The sequence below is a fragment of the Pithys albifrons genome, chromosome 5 (assembly GCF_047495875.1).
Source record: "Pithys albifrons albifrons isolate INPA30051 chromosome 5, PitAlb_v1, whole genome shotgun sequence".
NCBI classification, from domain to species: domain Eukaryota; kingdom Metazoa; phylum Chordata; class Aves; order Passeriformes; family Thamnophilidae; genus Pithys; species Pithys albifrons.
The window spans coordinates 48,827,214-48,846,953 of record NC_092462.1 but is presented as its reverse complement, the minus strand read 5'-3'; the positions used below and the strand labels follow the sequence as shown (position 1 = coordinate 48,846,953).

The 19,740-nt window shown below is 36.4% G+C and overlaps 1 protein-coding gene across 12 annotated transcripts in view; it reads right to left on the bottom strand.

Annotated features, from left to right (window-relative positions):
* FRYL (FRY like transcription coactivator) overlaps positions 1 to 19,740 on the bottom strand; it is a 172,598-nt gene that overhangs the window by 83,586 nt on the left and 69,272 nt on the right. For 11 of the 12 annotated variants that reach the window (XM_071556514.1, XM_071556512.1, XM_071556516.1 and 8 more), the window contains 7 exons: positions 16,823 to 17,022; positions 10,441 to 10,494; positions 4,378 to 4,517; positions 3,836 to 3,932; positions 1,573 to 1,652; positions 1,015 to 1,095; positions 388 to 556 (listed from right to left, as the gene is read on the bottom strand). In XM_071556514.1, the coding sequence (XP_071412615.1) occupies positions 388 to 556; positions 1,015 to 1,095; positions 1,573 to 1,652; positions 3,836 to 3,932; positions 4,378 to 4,517; positions 10,441 to 10,494; positions 16,823 to 17,022 (821 nt within the window). Of the gene's footprint in view, positions 1 to 387; positions 557 to 1,014; positions 1,096 to 1,572; positions 1,653 to 3,835; positions 3,933 to 4,377; positions 4,518 to 10,440; positions 10,495 to 15,969; positions 16,176 to 16,822; positions 17,023 to 19,740 lie in introns of those variants that run through there. The other variant, XM_071556521.1, reaches the window with a different exon arrangement.

The window sequence follows — 19,740 nt, the reverse complement described above, 5'->3', positions numbered from 1 at the left end:
TGAAATGCTTTTAAAGAAAAGTATGTCTTGGCATCTCAGCTGCTAAAAAAAGATAAATCAAGTAATTTTTTTCTTTAAGACATTACTTTCACAAAGAAAGAAAATTATTTGATTGCTACCCATTTTCATTCAGTCTTAAATAAGTTTATGTATTACAGGTTTGCCACGCTACTAAGACAATTGTGAAAGGTTTCTCCTGGTGCTGGGTACTCATGAACTGCAGAGAAACCAATGACTCACACCTCTGAAAACTTCTGAGGTGAACAGAAAGGGATGAAGGATGGCCACAAGCAGAGTGAGGGACTGATCACACCAAGTGTCATTGTAGCTTCACGAGTTAAACAATCAAAATCATGCTCGTTTCAGTTTTCTGTACTATTCACTTACCTGCATGAACTGGAATGATGCTTCAAAATCCTCCACAGGATACATTTTAACTCGAAAGAACTTCATTCCCATAATCAAACTGATGATACTTTGTACTATATGAGGACTCTGTTCTTTTTGTCGCAGTTCCTTTAATTCAGTAACAAATTTCTTCCTAACAGCTTGAAACCTGAATAAGGGATATAGATGACAATTATTTGCATTCTTAGTTACTTTTATATGAGGTCCGTAATTTTGAACTATTTCCTTTAGTCTGTAATAATAGCAGCACAGACAGCGAAAGACACACAAAATGAACCCTATACCTAAAATCTAGGCATTTAAAGAGTGCCTGTTATGATCAGCACATCAGAATATACCTGTTAACTAAAGAACAATGATTGACTGATACAAGACCTCCTTTCCCTGCACCTACAAGCTGACTGCAAAGCAAGTATATTAAAGATTATTTCTTGATTTGTTCAAATTTATTATGCTGGAACATGAGACAGACAAATCAGACTACATCCAACTACACTTGACACTTACAGGAGATAAGGGGACATTATAAAAGCCACTATATTAAACAGTCTTTAAGTCTAGATTGCCTTTTCCCCAAACACAAGAAGAGTCAGAGACTGAACTTACTTTGATTGAGCAAGAACCCCTGTCACTTCTGCATATAAGTCTGCAATAATATGCACATTCCCAGTGTTGGTTCCTGAATACCTAAAGAGAAAAAAAAAACAACAAAAGGGGAAAAAAATGTTCAATACAACTTTGCTCTTCTAAGCCTCAAGCAAGTTCTCAATTACAAACAAAAAGTTTGTTCCATAGCAAGGTAGATTATTACCATAAAAACAATGAAAATCAAACCTAAAATGGGTGACATATAAAGTGATGTAGTTTCATTTCTCACTTCATAAGAAACATACTCTGGATAGGAAGTTACCCAAATTCAGACTTTTCTTACTCTGTCTGGCTATGTAAATCATTCTGTACATTCTGAGTAAAATAAACTCAGCATTACACTGAACACAGCTGCGTTCTTTCAATGTATGTTTTCAATTTAAAGACATGAACCAGTGTCCATGTACAGTACTCTCACCAACATGTTACAAGTGAGGCAAAGGAGAACAATCACAACAATCAAGCACAGGCTGGTAATACACACTAAATATTTTAAAGTACACAAGTGAAACTTACCCTTCCTTATGTTTAAAGTGCTTAAAAGCCAAGTTTAGAACTTCATGTACTAAAGGATCTGGCACTGGATGAACAGGTATCTGAAATGAAGATATCATTTATATATATGCAGCTATGCATGAGTATATACATGCATGTATAAAGCAAACAAGCAGTACTGAGAGGTGCCCTACAGAAATCTATCCCACAGTGTCAAAGGACACATCTTTAGCTGACATATGATAAAGTTAATTCTGCAATACATGAGCGTTTACACAATCTGTATTGGCATTCTCCTAAATTATTTTGCATGATTCTTAGGGATTAAAATAACAAAATAAACCACAGTTAAGTAAATACTATTAATTTGTCATCAAAACTTATCAGACTAGGTTAACCATGCATATTTTCACACTTTCTACTTTGTGTGGTGTTACTACTGTAGATTTAACATCAAAATGCAATTCATCTTGATATAAAGGAAGAAAATAAAATGAAAAAAGAATATGGAACTGATGAGCATCTTAATTTTACATTTCCTGCAGATGAAAGCAGGCAAAACATATAAAAATCTTCCTAGAAATAAGTAATAACAATTTGGTGAGAACCATAACCAAGCACTGATTAGAAGGCCCTTTTTTTTCCTGAGGTTCTCTTTGACATCACCACCTTTCTGAGGTTCAAAAGTAAACACTTCTTTTAAAAGCAAATATAGTCTGTAAAAAAAGCACTATACATGATTATCAAGTCATAGTATCTTGAAAACTTCAAAGCAATTTAGGTAGGGACTAGGATAACCCTACTGCACATTATTGCTTTAGTGTTTTAAGATTTTCACTAAAATATATTAAAATATTATCTTGTCTATAAAAAAATTAAGCACTCACTGATTGAGAATTTCATACTCTTCTGCATCAAGAACACTTTTTGTTCAAGAATTTCTACTTATTGGAACTGGCTATTTACATGCATATTCATACAACGAACAACATGCAATTTAAACAAAATATTTTTGTTCCTACATAGATCATGTCTGTCACCCTCTTACCAGCGGCTCTGTGCTTATTATAGAAAGGGCTGGAACATACTCTTTGCATCCTCTAAAACCAATTCTTAAGTATCAAAGAGTAACAGGACTTCCATGAGGAGTGGAAGATGGAGATAATGTCAATGTGTTTATTGATAAAAAGCCATCTTTTCTGTGCTGTTTGACTGCCTGATTGCAGATTCACATTATAGGAAGAACATACAAACCCTCCTCTAGATAACTTTCAATACTAAATCGACCAAAAGATTCTCTTAAATGGTGTATCTATGTGTAATGGCCCATTGCAGGTCCTTATCCTTAATCAGAAATACCCTTATCAGAAAAACATCTGTCCTGCCTGGAGTACCTGCAGGAGAGAGTCACCAAGCACATCTTCAAACCAAAACTTTGGCACCTCTCCTGATATCTGAATCACTGGCAACATGTGCTCTACTCAAAAGAAACACTAGTACCTGTTCAAAATACAGAAGCCACCCATACAACCCTGCAATCCTACACATCTGTTCCATTTCCCCTTTTCTTTTGCACTGATAAAAAATTTGGGCAGGGAGAGAGCATGAAGTAAAGATTTTCTGTAAAACACTAACACATAAGAGTTTGATGGTTTTACTCCTGTTCTCTGCATAGCTGTGCATGCAGTATAGGAACATTATTCTGGATGATTAGTCAGTGACTCAGAGAAGGATAGGCAACTCTTTTGTTTCAATGTTTTCATTTCCCCCTATAAGACAAACATACCATACACAACCACAGAAACATAAATCTCCTACAAATTATTTGCAAACTAAAACATTCCTTGCTTTACTTAGTATAGAAAAAGCCATTTAACTTTCATTTACCTATACTTAGAAGACATAAACTACTTAAATATTTGAAATATGAATTTGCTCAAGTCCACTTTATGCTGCTACTTGAAGCCAAATCCTATTCTCTTGTCCATACACCAATGCAAATGATAAATTAAGAGAAAATGTTTGTGACATTATCTAACACTATACTATAAAGCCAAGCAAAATTACCTACCCTTTCTAATTTTTTTTGATGTGATATTTTAATCTTGTCATTCAATGATTTCACATTGTATTTCAAAAATGCTTAAGCAGACAAAAGGTCTTGAACATATTTTTTACAGTTTTTCTTTTTGCAGTACATCAGTACAAAAATTTAAAGGAGATAATAAACACCAACATTAAAAACAAAATATTAAAATCAATTTGCCAGAGCAAAAGAGCTTACCTGTTTTAGAACCTCTATTAAAACTAAACAAAAAATGAAATCTACAGCTAAGTCCCTCCTTTCAAGTAGATAATCTCTTTCACGTTGCTGCTCATCCCTAAAATAAGAAACCAAAAACACAGGTATCATACACAAGACTGAACACAAATATTGCAGAGACAATGACTGCAGTGCCTTTCATGTAATCACTGCTGCACATGTATACAAAATGGATAACCAGAAACACTTTGGGTTCTGGTGCAGCAGTGACATCTTGCCCCCTTCTCCTGAAAGGACCTGCCAACAACCAAAACAATTTGAAAAGGCACAAACTATCTTGGAATTACCAGCATCCAACTTTCTTCTGTAAATCCACACCAGAACCATTAAGTCACTTTATGCATACCATTCACACTAATATGCTATTTCAAAGAAGTCTGTGCTTTTTCTACACAGATTTAGATAATGACAGATCCAAATACAACATACACAAAATACAAACCACACTTTTTCTTGAGAAAGCACACAAAAATCGAACAGACTTTTGGCAAGAAAACTCTTACCCCTTTGATTTTGTGCTTGATCGAGGTCTGTACTCGTAAGATTCATCTTCTGTTCCATTCTGACGCCTATACCAGTCAAACAAGGTGCGTAGTAAGGAGGGGAGACAGTGCTCTGCTACTGAGCTCATAGAGCTTATCAACTGGGAAAAAAGTAAGAAAAATACTTTAGCATGACAAAGCAATAAAAATCCTGGAGTTATGCTTTCAAATGGGTTTTAATGTTAAAAACCATGTATGATGTAGCTTTACAAAGTGGCAACTTTATGTTCATTTTCACCCAGGACAATTACTGCAAATATTATAATCACACTGAGTCCAGTATTATAATAAACTTAGGCAAAGAGTTCTGAAGCTCAAAGGGATTACAGAACAACAAATTATAACCTGTATAAAATCATAACCTGTATAAAACCATTGAGAACACAGTAGAGGTTTTAGGATGCCCCTAAATGTTGCCATATGCATCTCTGAGGTGTGTGTATCTTCACATTACAAAGGACAGGCAAAAGGTAACCCTTCTAAACTGAGGAGTATGTAACCTTCAAAAGCCTGTTTCTTTAGTTATTATAAAAGCAAGGAGAACCTTTCATATATTCTACACTACTCTTAATACATTTGACTGATCTAGATCTAAAGTTACATTTACTTTCAGCATAACTCCCCTATCTTCTTGCTTTCTTTCAGAAAACCCATATGACTAGTAAACTTCTGTGAAACAAATGTGGCAATAGAAATCATTATACAAGGAAGACTTTAAGATGTTGTGAAACTTAAATTCTCTAGGCTTCCTCTAACTAACAACTTTAACTGCACTTGTATATGGCCAAGTTTGGAAAGGAGAAGACTGACTGAAGACAGCATAACACACTTATAAACTCCGTTCCAGGAGGAAGCAGAGCAGCCCCATCCCCAAAACACAGGCTGGAAAAGGAGAGTTACCATGTTACTAACTGAATCCATGTATTAATTACCTATTGTATCTTTCAAATAAGAGGTTTCAGTGGAATCCATCCTCATCCCATAACTTATCTATTATTCACTATTCCAGAAAACCAATATAACAACAATGCCATTATTTCTTTGCCCACATTTAAAACATCTTGGGTCTTCAGGCTTGAGGAAGGGATGGAAACAAGCTAACTTCAGAGAAACCTCAGGAGGACCTCTTTCAACCTTCTGAATACTTTACTCAGCTTGTTAACCAGTCAGCTAGTTAAGTCACAAGAATTAAACAGTACTCTTGACTCTCTGAAAAATCCTTTAATTATAAATAAATGGAGAAACTTCCTCAAAAGTAAAATTATAGTCTTATTCTGTAAATTCACAAAATTTTAAATCCCAGTATATAACACAAACTAAATTTGATCAAGATCGGAACAGGAATCAGGTTTCATTAAGAAGTTTTTACTAGAATGTTAAGAATTTTTTCCCCTATTATTATTGCTTGTCAACACGACACTCACTAGAAAAAGATTCAATAGAAAAACCAGGCATGCCTGCTGGAGGAGGGGAACACATGCTGAGCTAACTGTACAAAAAGATGAAGGCAGTTATTGCAGGCAACACAAAACCATAGGAAGTCTTTCTAACATAGAAAAGGAACAGAAGGTAGAAATACGCTGCAGGATTATTATAATGCCTCAGAACAAAGGCTAAATTTTAGGAACACCTTCATTCCTATACTAATACATGTTGCAATCTTTATGGCTGCTTTGTAAACTGTGTCCTAAGCCTGTTCCATTTGCACTGACATCCATACCCAGTCAATCCATCAATATGCATCAGACTTCTAGAAGTAGACAGTAAAAACCAGCCCAATGTTACCACTTAAAAATATACTGTGATCTGAAATAAATCAGCATGTGGTCATAATGAATGAGGAAAAATTACAATGTTGCTCAAGAGAATTTTTTGATGTGGCAGGGGTCTGACAAACTTCGGTTGGTGAAAAACAATAGCAAAAACGTGTAAAGAAGGAGAAGAGGGGAAAAACCCCAAATTTGAGACACTTCTGGGCTGCTATTAAACCCCTTACACTTCAGAAGAGGAGTATCAGAAAAACTGAACTTTAATGACTCATTTGTACTCATAAATCTTCAAAATATCTTCACAGAGACTTCATGTGCAAGAAATGGCAGCTGTTCACATCAGCTTGGGGTACTCAAACATCTCTGTTGACCCCACTCTAGTCATGAGCAGCAATCACAAGTTACAAGCATTAATATACTTAAGGGAAAAATTGATTCAGAAAACAAAAGTACAAACCCCTCTCATCAGTTACTAAACTGGTATTAGTTGCAGCATAAAACCATAAATGTAACTGGTAATTCTTAGAACGAAAGCTAAATTTGATGAACTGCTTTGCCGCAACCACAGCAAGCCAAAATGTGCTTTGCCTTCAGAATTTACTGTCAATTCTCATCTCCCAAATAACCTAGACACTGGGTAATACATCAGTTTCTCTAAAACTAAGGAATTCTCTTTCTCTAAAAATAATGATACATCCAATACATTGCACAAAGCTACGTTCATACAGCAGCTACACACAAGAGGACAGGAATAGATTAAACGAACACTTAAGTTACCCTGTGCTGTCAATGGAAAATGACTCTCCAAAGCAATTCTAACTCTCCTGCTCTCCTTCTGAACTGATGGGTTTACTAGCAGAAGAAAAAGAAGTAAGCTGCATTTGAGGCTTTACTAAACTCTTCTCTTGGGTTTTGCTGCAAGTTTACACAGTTTACTAATAGTATTATCATTCATAGATGTTCCAGTAGTTAAGCAATTAATGTTGTCTTCCACAGAAACAAGCTGTATCACATGCAGTAAAAAATGTCATTGGTAAAGTGCTAAGCCCAGAAGCTACTAACATTATAATACATTTTCCTCTTCAAATGAAAAGTCAGTTTTACACAATAATTACTTATTTTCTGCCAGGTTTTGCATTCTTAGCATTCTAATGAAGACACTGGAATTATCAGGAAGACGATATCTTTGCTCAGATTACACAGCTGCTAAGCAGAACAAAAGCTATTTTTTATTTAAAATAATTACCATATGGCTTGGATACTAAATTCAAGATCATCTTTTATAAAAACAAATCATTTCTTATATAAGAAATACATGTTTCTTTGATATTTCTTATATAAGAAAACCCTTTTATTTTAGCATTACATTATGCCTAGGTTAAAAGCAGCAATCCAGACAGAGAGCTCCTGTAATACCCAAGAGGACAGGGCTGCGCTGGTCATCATGACATACATTTCAACTCCTCAGAATGAAACAGCAAATCCTGCTCAAATCTTAAATGCCACAACACATTGTTAATTGCTGCACATAACATACCCAACAGCACAGTGATAGGTAATAAGAGAGAGACGCAAAATTACAGTAAGATGCTAGAGCCCAAAGTCCAGCTACGGCCAAAATTCTGATCCTAACATTGCTCAAGTTGTGCCTAGACATGAACAAGCCTGAACCTCAGGCACATCTGCTTTCAGTTACTAAGATGGCCGAGACAGGCTTCTGCTTGATCATAAAGTTTTAGAGTCTTAGGACAAGGGTAGGAAATTGCCAAGTATGATTCCTGCAACAAACAAAAAAAAAATACAAGCTATTTCAGTTTCAAGCTGTACAAGCAAAAATATTTTAAGAACTGCAATATATGCTCTACCAAAAAATTCCTGCCCGGTAGCTTCTTGATGTGCTAGGAATGATAAAGGGAAAGCTCTGGTACTAAAATGCAAAAAAATTAACAGTTTACAAGTGAACAAACATACAAATTTCCTTCTCATTTTCTTTACAGAGAGAGTAATCAGGCATTGGAATGGCCTGCCCAGAGAGAGGTGGTGGATTCACCATCCCTGGAGGTTTTTAAACTGAGATTGGACGTGGCAATGAGTGTCATGATCTGGTAAAGGGACTGGAGTTGGACCAAGGGTTGGACTTGATGATCTTGGAGGTCTTTTCCAACCCAAGTGATTCTATGACTCTATGAAAATTTCATTTCTTTGAGCTAAATGTATTGGTTTGGTCCAATTAAGACCTCAAATGACAAATAGAAGAATTGCACCGTTTGAAAATTAAAAACTATTGATTATGCACACTTGATTTTAATAGCAGCCCTTTTGGTCTGGTTATGTTTCCAACAAAAATTACTTATAATCCCATTAAAATGCTATTTTACATTTTATTTACAGGAACAGGCAAGACTACTTGCCTTTCTCCTCCATCCCTCTTCTCATCATTTACTGAGCTGAGAGAGTAAGTGTTGATCAGAGTCCCGGAGTCACTCCTGTGCTCCAATCTTGCTCTCTTTGTACAAAGTACACTTACTAGTTAGACACTGTATCAGTAAGGCCACTTTTTGGACTTGAATTCCAAGCTCCAGGAAGACCTCTGGGTGAACAAGGTTGGCCCAGCAACAGCTCAAACTTCTCTGCTGGATTAACTCTGGATCCTCTTCACTCCCAAACTCTGTCAATCTCTTTTTTATTCTGTAATCTTATGCACTGCTAGACAATTGCTCTTAATAAAGGTTTCATACATTGAGCAATGAAGAGAGAAGCAATCTTAATTCCTTTGGCCAATCTTAATTCCCTATTAAAATTCACAATCCCTGTCACCAAAGGGCAGCCATTTGGCTCTAACTCTCTGAAGCAGTTATTGAGTAGCATTAAAATTCAGATCTTGATAAATGCAAAGTAGATTACAAATAACCAAAGAATAAAATAAGAACTTATACACATAGACACACACATGTATTCAGACACAATCAAAACCAATTTTCAGGAAAACTATTTTATTTCATTAATACAAGATTTTGAAAGTTACACGATTTCTTTTTTAACTTCTCTTTACTAAGTATACTTTTAGACCCTCTGTGCAGTTTAATACATGACTACTGGTGATTTGTAAACAACATCATTAACTGAGGAAAAACATGACAGTAGGAAGGGGAGCCAGAGCTACTAGTAAAACTAGAAACAGTGCTGACTTATGTAGTTCCTTAAATCATTCCCATCATGCATATTATTTAGCTTTAGGTCATTTTAAAAAGAATATAATGTACCCTTCACCTTTAACCATTTCCCTTGCTTATGAGTAAACTTGCAATTAGGAAATAATGGCAGCAGGTTAGATGAAGATATTAAAAGGCTATGTGAGGTTTATGACAATGAATTTATTTTTGTTTCAGTTTGAAAATAAAATTATACATTAAATACCACATGCTACTATTTGATTCTCTTTTAGGAGGAGGGAAAAGAGGTGCATGGATGGCTATTCATTGAAAAGTAGAGGCAGGGCCACAGGTTTCACTTCAATGTCTAATATCTATACCCGAGAAAGCATGAAACAAAAATTCAGTTAGAGAAGATATGGGCAGAACACTAAACCTCATACAGTAGATGTTATTCAGTAACAGTGAAGAATAGGAATAGACAATGAACGTGGCTTCATCTGAATGCTGTCTTTCCATTGCAAGGAAGTACTTAAGGGACAAAATCATGCCTGTATTACTGAAGAATTAGAAATACAGAGAACAAACATCAAGAAACTGGGCAGAGAGTCACTCCAGATACAGTTCACTTTACTTACAGTAAGAGAAACAGAATTGCCTCACAGGGTGTCTCTATTCTCAGCAAGGACAAAGCATCATTTTGAATCTAATTTACACCTTCTGCCATAGAATCAAAAAGCCCTCAGTAAAAGCCGGGTTACTGACATTAAATTAACACTATTTGTTTATAAAAACAGAATCCCAAACACCAAAAAAATAAGTGATAGTAGACATAAATTAAGACAGTTTGTCAGCCACCAGATTTCAGTCTCTTTCCTCCACCAGCTTTCACTGCCACCTTCAAATAGGTAATCTGTTCTAGCTGTTTCTTACCTACTATCATAACATTCAATGTAAAATAAAGTCTGACAGTGAAGGTCTAAATCTCCTGACACAGATTCAGAGGTGGATGTTCCAAGTTATGACAACAGTGGAACCACTATCCGGCAAAAACAGAGCCCACATTAATCCAAAAATGTTGCCTTCACTTATATGTCTCCTACCTGATCAAACTGAAGATCTTCACCTCTTTGAAGAGATCTGGACAAAAGCTTTTCCTGTTAACAGAAAAATAAACATAAATTTCACAATTAAATTGACTGTTACCAAAGACAGATTCCTTCTTTCTCAGTTATATTACAGAACAAAGAAGTAACACTTAATGTAAATGTTTGCATTATTTTTCAGCTAGACCTATTTCTGAAGATATGAAGTATGCTCACAAAAATTCATTTGGTAACTGAACAGTAATAACATTAAAGACTGAAAAACAGAGTATGTTAAAGGCCTCTCCCAAACAGCAGGGCCTACAGCAGTTTGCTCAATAGGGATAGCTGGTGGTGGGTGCCATGTGTAAAACTCAGAGTGAAAGCCCTTCCCACCTGAATTAACAAGTGTATTCATGTTCATATATGCCAGTTCTTCTAAGTTACAATAATAAATTTCAAAATGCCTTCACAAAGGCAGAGACAATTGTTCAATGCATTTCCAATCTGCTCTTTCTCTGAACGGCAATGAAAAATAAGTAGAAAACGTAGTCCAGGAAAAGGGGAATGTTAATCACTTGCTTTACATTTGAAATGAATTTGTATGGTACAGAAAAGAAACAGTATTACCAGAATTTCAGTATGACAATATTTATTGCTACCAGTACCACAAGACATACTACTCTATTAAAAGCAAAATTAAGTTATATTCTTGGCAAAATAATTTAGTGAGGTATAAAGCATTAAAGAAACAAAATACTCATGAACTGTAACAGTAAATAGCAATCCTTACAGATCACTGTGTAGAGTACCAAGTTACACGCTTATAAGAAATTAAAGGTCTATACCTTACCAAGATAATCCAGAAAGGGAAAAAGGATGAGGAAAAGAAGAAAGAAAAAAAGAAAACAACAACAAAGTGAAGGAAAAAAAAGGAAAACAAAAGAACACTGAGTCCCACGCGCTGGCTCTGAGTATCAGTCAATCACAGTAAGCCAAGAGCTGTAGTAAGGGCTTTAAGGACACACTACAAAACAGCAAGATATATAAAGATCTGATGAGCATCTCTTGTTATTTTAACAAATTTGAAACTACTATGATATTATAAACGAGTCCAAAATGTTATCTTTGACAAGGAAAGTAGAAAAAATACTCAGGGTAAGAAGTTAAAAGCTCACATGAGATTGCAGTAAGCAAACAAAGAAGTTTTATGGAGCAGGGTAAATCCAGTAGTAAGCTGGAAAAGCTGTTAACTTGCCTGCTGTGAGATATAAAAGGAGGTATCAGCAATACTGATAGCCTGTACTGCTCTCAGCAGGTTGTGCCTCTGTTAGTACAAAGCAACTGCTCAGTAGTTCAGTATGAGAACACCCAGGCTGTCGGATTGTTGACAAAAGCTTAGAAAGTCAACATTGCTTGGTGATTAACACTTGGAGGCTGCAAGAAACAGGCTGTATGTTAAACAGATAAAAATCCATATTGCATGTACCAGATCAAAGATTCAAACTGGCAGCTTATTTTTGCTTGTCCTAGTTGTAATCTTGAAAACATGACACAATATCTGACATTTTCTGCTATGAGTGCAGCTGTATTCGATCCTCAAAAGGACACAGTATCTGGCAACTATTGCAGCCTCTGAAAACTTGAATTCAACATTGCCCAGGAAAAAGCATTTGCCTACTCTGAAAGTATAATTTGAAATAATACAGATACCAATTCACAAGCCATCTTCACTTTCTATAATCCAAGGGAATCCACTTAATTATTTAGGGAAACATTACCATTTATGTATGCTTCCAGTATGCTTAAATAAAAAAAAAAATTTAAGAAGAAGGTGGTTTCAGGAAAATGCATTTAATATTCTGAAATAGCTCTATTTGTTGATCAACTCATGTGTTAGTCAATGTCCTTTCACTGTGTATTCAAAAGCAAGGGGGGAAAGGTTTCACTTTCTTGATTCTTTCAAATTCACATAACTTTACATATAAAATCTGTTCAAAATCCTGTTATAAGAACTGACATTTCAAAGCAGATAGTAAAAGCTCTAGAGGCCACTTGCAAAGCAACTTTTAACAAGCACTCCTCTCTTTTTTAATAAGGGAATACCTATTGCAGGAGAATTCCTGTTATTTGTATTGTGTTTTTAGATAAACTGCACAAATAATTATCTACAAAGCAGAAGCACAAGAAATGTTTCACTCTAGACAAACATTGTATCATTGCTAAATGAGCTGAAGGAGAATAACTAGTAAACTATTTCCTGAGAAGATGGAGAAGTGATTTTCCCAGGAAAAGTCAAATTCCTTACATCTCCTTAGGACACACCATGTTTCCACCATAATACTACAAAACTATTATACGAATGAAGAAACAGTGGGTTTATTATACCCACTGCATGTGTCTAAACTCAAGAATTGTTCAAGAAAAGAATAACTGATCAGAGAGAAGCAAACTAATAATCTGTAAGTCTTCACACAAAGAAGATGAAAACCATGTCAATAGATAGCAAACTATTTTTAAGATAGTTCTGAAAGTTTAGCCTGCCTCCCATAATCTATACTAAATGAGGTCCTTCAGACCTTACAAGTTCATAACCCTCCCTATTATGTTTCCTCAGCATTAAGATCTTAGCAGTTAAAAGGTAAATATCATTGTAGTTAACGTAACATCAACCAAAGAAAGGCGACATAACCAAATAATACTATTGAACCCAGTCACAGGTTTATCAAGGCCTTTCAATTATTTGCATGGCTTTAAAATTTATTTTTGTTTAATGCCTCCTTCAGCCTCTGCTTTGTCATGGCTCCAGTCATCTCACATGACTTATAAAAATTTATCCAACAGTATAAAGTAAAGGTTGTAAAATGTAACTGAATTAATAACTTAAGATTTATTTTCCTGGCTTCCTGAAGTTCAGAGTGAGATGAAAATAATAGGTCTACATTTATCTTTTACAAGTGAAATGAAAAAAAACCCAAACAAACCACTATTGCATTAACCAAAGAGCAGTTTGCATCCATTGTGTAAAGGAGAAATGTCAACATATGGGCAGGCAGCAGAGATCAGGAAGATCAGGATGTAGACAGAGGTGTGTGTGCTGTGCAAACAGCTGCACCCATGGAAAAAAGGTACCACCTGTTGGCCCCTCTCCAGTATTCCCTGGCACCCTCCTCGGGTGGCTGGCACACCTCAGCAGGGTGGCTCAGATGTGCACAGCAAACCAGTGTAGTACTTTGTTCTGTCCTCCAAGCTGCAGGAAAGAAACCAGACCCGAGATGCTGCCTTGCCTCCTGCAGCCCATGGCTGGGCAGTGCCTGCCCCTTGACCCGGGCCAGGGCAGAGCACAAGAAGCACCACGCTGAAGCCTGCACTGTGCTCAGTTGCTTCAGACAAGCTTTTGAAAGGACCCAGAGAAGACTTGCAGAAGTGTACAGAGTCATGTTTAGTATTTTCATGATGGACTAAAATCACTTGTGTTGCCAACAGGTTTACATACTTTCCCTAGTTTTGACTTAAACATGAGACAACTACAGTTCAGTGAGATAGCACCTTAGAAACTTGGTGGCACCGTGTCGAACTCTGCTTAAATTCTAACCATCCATATTTACATACAGCTGACAAAATACAAATAACTGAGTTTATCACTAATCTTCACTGGTAGTTGTTGCCACATTTGGGGAAGGCTGGTGTCAGTCCTCAGTGTCATCCTTCTCAGATGAGAAAGAGTATCTTTCAAGCAACAACAAACTGTGTTTAAGCCCTTCTTCCTTTAAAACTATATACTACTGCAAAAGATAGAGAATAATTGATTAAAAAAAGTCACTAAAAGGATAATCTTCCTTCCTGTCATCACATTTGCTACTAGAATAGTTTATTTTAAGCATTTGCTGATAAATACTCTCTAACTTTGGAAACTCTGAGGTATTACAATTTTGCAAGGAGAAAAGTCTTAATTAAATTAGTAAAAGGAAAGTATGTAAGTAAATTTACAGCCAGAGAAACCATTTGGTTACTTTTAAAAATCACAAGTCAGTTATTTCTAAAGGAAACCCATACAGCTAGCCAAAATTATACTGTTCCCCCACCTCCAGGTGCTGTCTTGATCTGCAGTTACTTTTTTACTTCATTTATTTTTTAGTTCATTTTTGGTCTTCCACTGGCATGTTCATCTTCAAGTTTTAAAAACTGTCTAGGTCCAAACTTTAATTGGTCTGGCTTCAGATTCTTTCCATCAGCTTCATCCAACAGCCTTGCCTAATCTAACATACTAAGGATTTATGTAACACTATATATATTCTCCACATTTTTGTTTGTAGCCAAGTCATTCCACACAATTAGATCACACTAAATGATAAAGGGCTTTCCTCTCTTCCATTAAAGCTTTTTCTCCAATCACAGTGTCTTTCCAGTGCCCCTTCAGCCTTTTATCTTTCTTACTAAATTGCATACACTAGAACTCAATATTCAGTACTTAAATAAAAAATAGACCTGCTTCAGTAGTTTCAGTATTTCCTTTCAGTGAGACACCAAAGGATTCCTTTCTACCTCTTTATGTTACAAAGGCTCAGGTTGTTTCACTTTTCCGCAGCTTTTTGCAGCTCTTTTAATTTGCTGGTTTTCTATAGTCCTTCCTTTCCACAAATATAAAATAAGGAAAGCTGACTATGCATGTCAATTACACTTGATTTCATTAAAATACATTTTGTTTAGAGGATTCAGCTTAGCAAATGAACCCTGACAGAACTGTTTAAAACCTTCACAAATGACTATTCTAGAAATATTTACGATTTCTTATTTTACCCCAAAGAATTTTATACACATTTTATACACATAAAATAGTAATTTCAGAATCTTTTACTAATAAGATCCTGACTAAGGTGGACTTTATGCAATCACTATAAAACCTCACCAGATAACAGAGCAGGGAATCACTCTTCTTTGAAAAGAGTATTATTTCAGTATTTTCATGGGGTTTCTAATTTTTAATCCACTGAGATGTTTTGATTTTGTATGATTACCAGATTTAAAAACATTTGTTTAATTAACAGTCAACAGTGTGACAAGGAGACACAGCCTGGTATTGTTGTCAGAGGATTTATTTAATCTGGTCAGGGGACAAGGTTTGCAGCACAAGTGAACTCTAGGGGTATTATAATTGCCTTGCTACCAGTATTCTGCTTAGGAGACTTAACTCCGAACTAGCTATGTCTACAGGAAAGGCCTCTTCAGCTCACCTCAGTTACAGACAGTCTGTGTCACTGCCCACATGCTCAGCAGCTGAATGGAAAGGGCCTGAGAGAGCAGCACTGGGCATACAGAGGGGCAGCAGAGCTCCCTGCCTTCCCTCCCCTTCCCGCTCTCCTCTCCTTGCTTAGCCAGGCACCCTTCACCACCTGTGTGCCTCTGTTGCTACAAAGTTTCTGCGCTTTTTTATGAAACTCTCCTGAAGACCTGACTCTTTTGGATGTCTCTAAGCAGGGAGGCAAGTTTAGGTTTAAGCTGTAGGCTTGCCTGGTGCACGAAAACATATGTGTAACGTATACCTACGTCAGTGCGTAAAAAGACATGTTTCACTTCCTTCAGCTTTTTATCTGCCAGTGGCTGTAGGTGAAGATAATTCCACGAGTGACCTCACAAAATATGTTTAGCCCCATTTTGGTGTTCTTTTGGACTGCCTTTTAATAACATTTTTTCCTGAAGTTTCAAAACAGGGGCTCAAGTGCTAACGTGTGACCTTCTGCACATGAACACTTCAGCAGGCAGCAGTGTCAAACAGAAGCCTTCTGTCCACTGGCCTTCTGCAAGCCACAGCATCCCACGTGCTCAGCAGACTTCCAAGTTTTAAAAAAAGAAGAAAAAAAAAGAAGTTGGTTTTGTTTGTTGTGGCTTTTTTCCCCACAGAAATTTCCACATTAAAAGAAATCCATTTATTTCAAGATCATACAGTCTGGATCACCAACAGAATTTTCCATTTTTGCCTAATCTGCAATATATGCTACCTACTACATTATTCCAGGTGTTAATATCATTACTTCAGGAAACAACCCAAATGTATCTTCTCTTGAAAGTATATTGTCCAAGTATTACTTCAAAGAAACATTGACAGGAAACACACTTCACAGTATTAGTGAAGGAACACTTTTTGTTGCTGCTGTTTCCTTTTATAACTTCACAAGACTTATGAATACTAAGAGGTCTTGTTTCCAGTAACTACTGCATAACAGCTTTAACACAAGTCAATAAAGCACAAGCAGGTAGCAACCATGTTTGCAGAAGCCTCTTTATTCTTCAAGTAATCCCCTGCAAAAGTCAACAATATCTGGGGATTTTTTTTCAGTAACCAGCCTATTTTAGAAAAATAAGGACCATTTCAAGGGATACTAGGAAAAAAAGGACTCACCAAAGGTTCCGCCATTACAAGTTCAATTTTCTTTTCAGCTTGAACAGCAAATTCTGCAAAGAGGCTTTTGATGACATACTCGCCAGGTTTGACATCTGGATCAATAGTAATATTAGACATGATGCCGCCTCTCTTCTCCCAGGTGGAAATAACACTAGGAGAAACTCTACGTTTATTTACTCTGCTGGGTGGTGCAGAGGCTGCAGAAAAAAAAGAGAAGAAAAACACAGCTATTAAGCAGAGCTTCTCAACACAGTCCTTGTACTTGTTACCTTCCTGTCCATTACATACACATTTTCACGCAGTATATTCTCTAAATCAGGAGGAAGAGATAACTAGCTCTAACATACAAGAAGAATTTTTGGTTTGTTTTAATTATGTGGGAATTTCTACTCTTAAGTTGCATAAGGGTTTACAATATAGCTCATTTTTGTTACTGACAAAATGCTCTATGATGACCATGACAAAGATTACAGCTTTAAACATACGGTTTAAACTCTAGTTCAAGGATGACTAAAAATCAAAAGGTTCAATGTAAAGGGTTATTCCCCTATATTGTGAGAGCCATCTGCTTGATTCCATTTTTACAGATCATTCATGAAGTTCAGGTTTCTCCTTGGTGTTCAAATATCTTCTAGAGAAGTATTTCCATGGTACTTTTTGTCAGTAAGGTGATTTTCCTAACAAGAACACAAACCCTTTCCAGCCATGTCATGCTAACTAATCTTCTTACACTCACTAGTCACAAATGTTAAATACTTGCTCTGTGTAAGAAATACTAATTAATTAATCTATATAAATAACTACAGTTATTTTAGTCTCATTTACTAAGAATTACCGCTTTCACCTTTATACTGGAATTGTCATATGCAAAACATACATTTTTATTTTTATTTTTCTCCTCAAGCACTTAAAAACATTTATTATCAAAGCTGCCAGCAATGTGAATTGCAGTACTGAAAACCATGTTTCAGAACTCACACATGAATTTAACACACATAACAATTAGAGTAAATAATTACAATTCTTATCTTCTACACTATAAGGGAAAATAATTGTTGACATCTCTTAAGGATCACCCAGATGTACCCAGAGAGTCTGTTACTTCCCCAGCATATTCCATGATGGCAGAGATTATTTTTTACCTGATATTAGGAATTGATATTAACAATACCTATCTATTGATATCAAGATTTTATTTTGTTAAGACAGTTATAGCTGAGCCTGTGTTCAGTCTATTTTATCGTATCTCCCAATTTGTTCAGTTAAGCTTTTTTAAGGGTTTTGGCAGGTGAAGTGTGAGGAGATGCACTTGGGGGTTTTTTGCTGAACACATTTTTTTATGTGTTCTCAGTTTTTACATGTGCAAACCTTATTAGCTAAATTTTATCCACAACTTTTACTCAAACATTAATTTCAGTGTTCAACTCATTTATGAACATACTGGTTGCCATGGAGACCCAACCTTTGGTACTTCACATCTGCTCAAGTTGGAGTCTCTGCCATTCACTTCTTCTCTCAATTCAGAAAGTCACATTTTATGTTACATAACACAGACTTCCTCAGCTTCCACTGAGATGTACCATTTATCAATGATGTGATATGGAGCAATTCCACAGGAGTGACAAACTGAATGGCCCCAAACACCTTCACTTCTAATCAAAACGGAAGGTTACCTTGTATAATGTTGTGAGCACTATACATGACCTGTTTTTTGCTCTGTGTTAATGTTCAAATGTGCTGCTTAGCTGGAGCAATGTCTATTTTTTGCTGCACATAAACTGCAGTATGCCTTTTTCGAGGCTGGAAGGACTTGCCAAGGTCCCAGGAACCAGAGGTAACACCAAAACAACGTGCACACACCATGTATGTCATAAAACATTTCTGAACACCCTCTAACACTTCAATCTGGCACTTTGATCTCATTACCAGAGGCCCTAAAAGACATAGAAAAGCACATCCCACACAGCCCAGGCAATGGGGCATCACAGACACTGCTATGATCTAGATCCCTATGGTAGAAGTTGCTTCTATCCCAAATGTGAGAGTTTCTAAAAAAGGTAAAAGCTTTGTTCTGCTCAACAAACTGGATTCTCTGATTTTAAATGACAAATTGAAGCAAACAGACTGGAAAGAAATTAGAGGGTTTAAATCTCCTTCTGAACATCATTAGCTATGTCTGGTCAGAAGAAATTGAGCAAAGCAGCTGCTTGAGCTTGTTCTAGACTACCTACTGGAGTACACCACAATCCTCACAAAACCTGTACTGAAGGGAATATGCCAGAGCTCCAGTACAATTCCCGCTCCTGAAGAGTGAAAATCTGGTGCTCAACCAGTTCTTTTCTTTCTACAGAAATACTAAGAAAGACTATTGTGCTTCCTAATCCAAAACTATATTTAGATTTACATTATGTAGGTAAGTCTTAATAGTGTATTTACACAATACAATTCTATCAGCAGTTTTCAAAATACCACCTTCAAAAAACTGCTGTCATTTAAGAATTAGGAAAACACTGAGAGCTGATGATCTTTGAGGTACTATCTTCATGTTAGTAAAAAAATCTTCAGTGAGGGACCATCTTAGTGTGTTAACTTTCAAAGCTATAAACAGCTTCTCTCAGTAAGAATGAAACCCCAAGGCTGTCTAGACTGATCTAAACCCAGGCAAATCCTCTCCCCAGGCTCAGGAGACATCATAAGAAAGGGGTAAACTCGGCAAAAATTTAATGCCGGCAAGAAAAAAGGAAGCAACTGGACTACAACTCAACCAGCTCCTGTAAGTGCTGCAGAAATTTCATTGCAAGGCAGAGGGCATGACCATGAAGCCAAGCAGATGTGGTGCCAGGACAGCCTCACATCCACCAGCAATGCCACAGACCCCACTCCTTGGCTATGGTTTCACAGATACCTTCAGTACC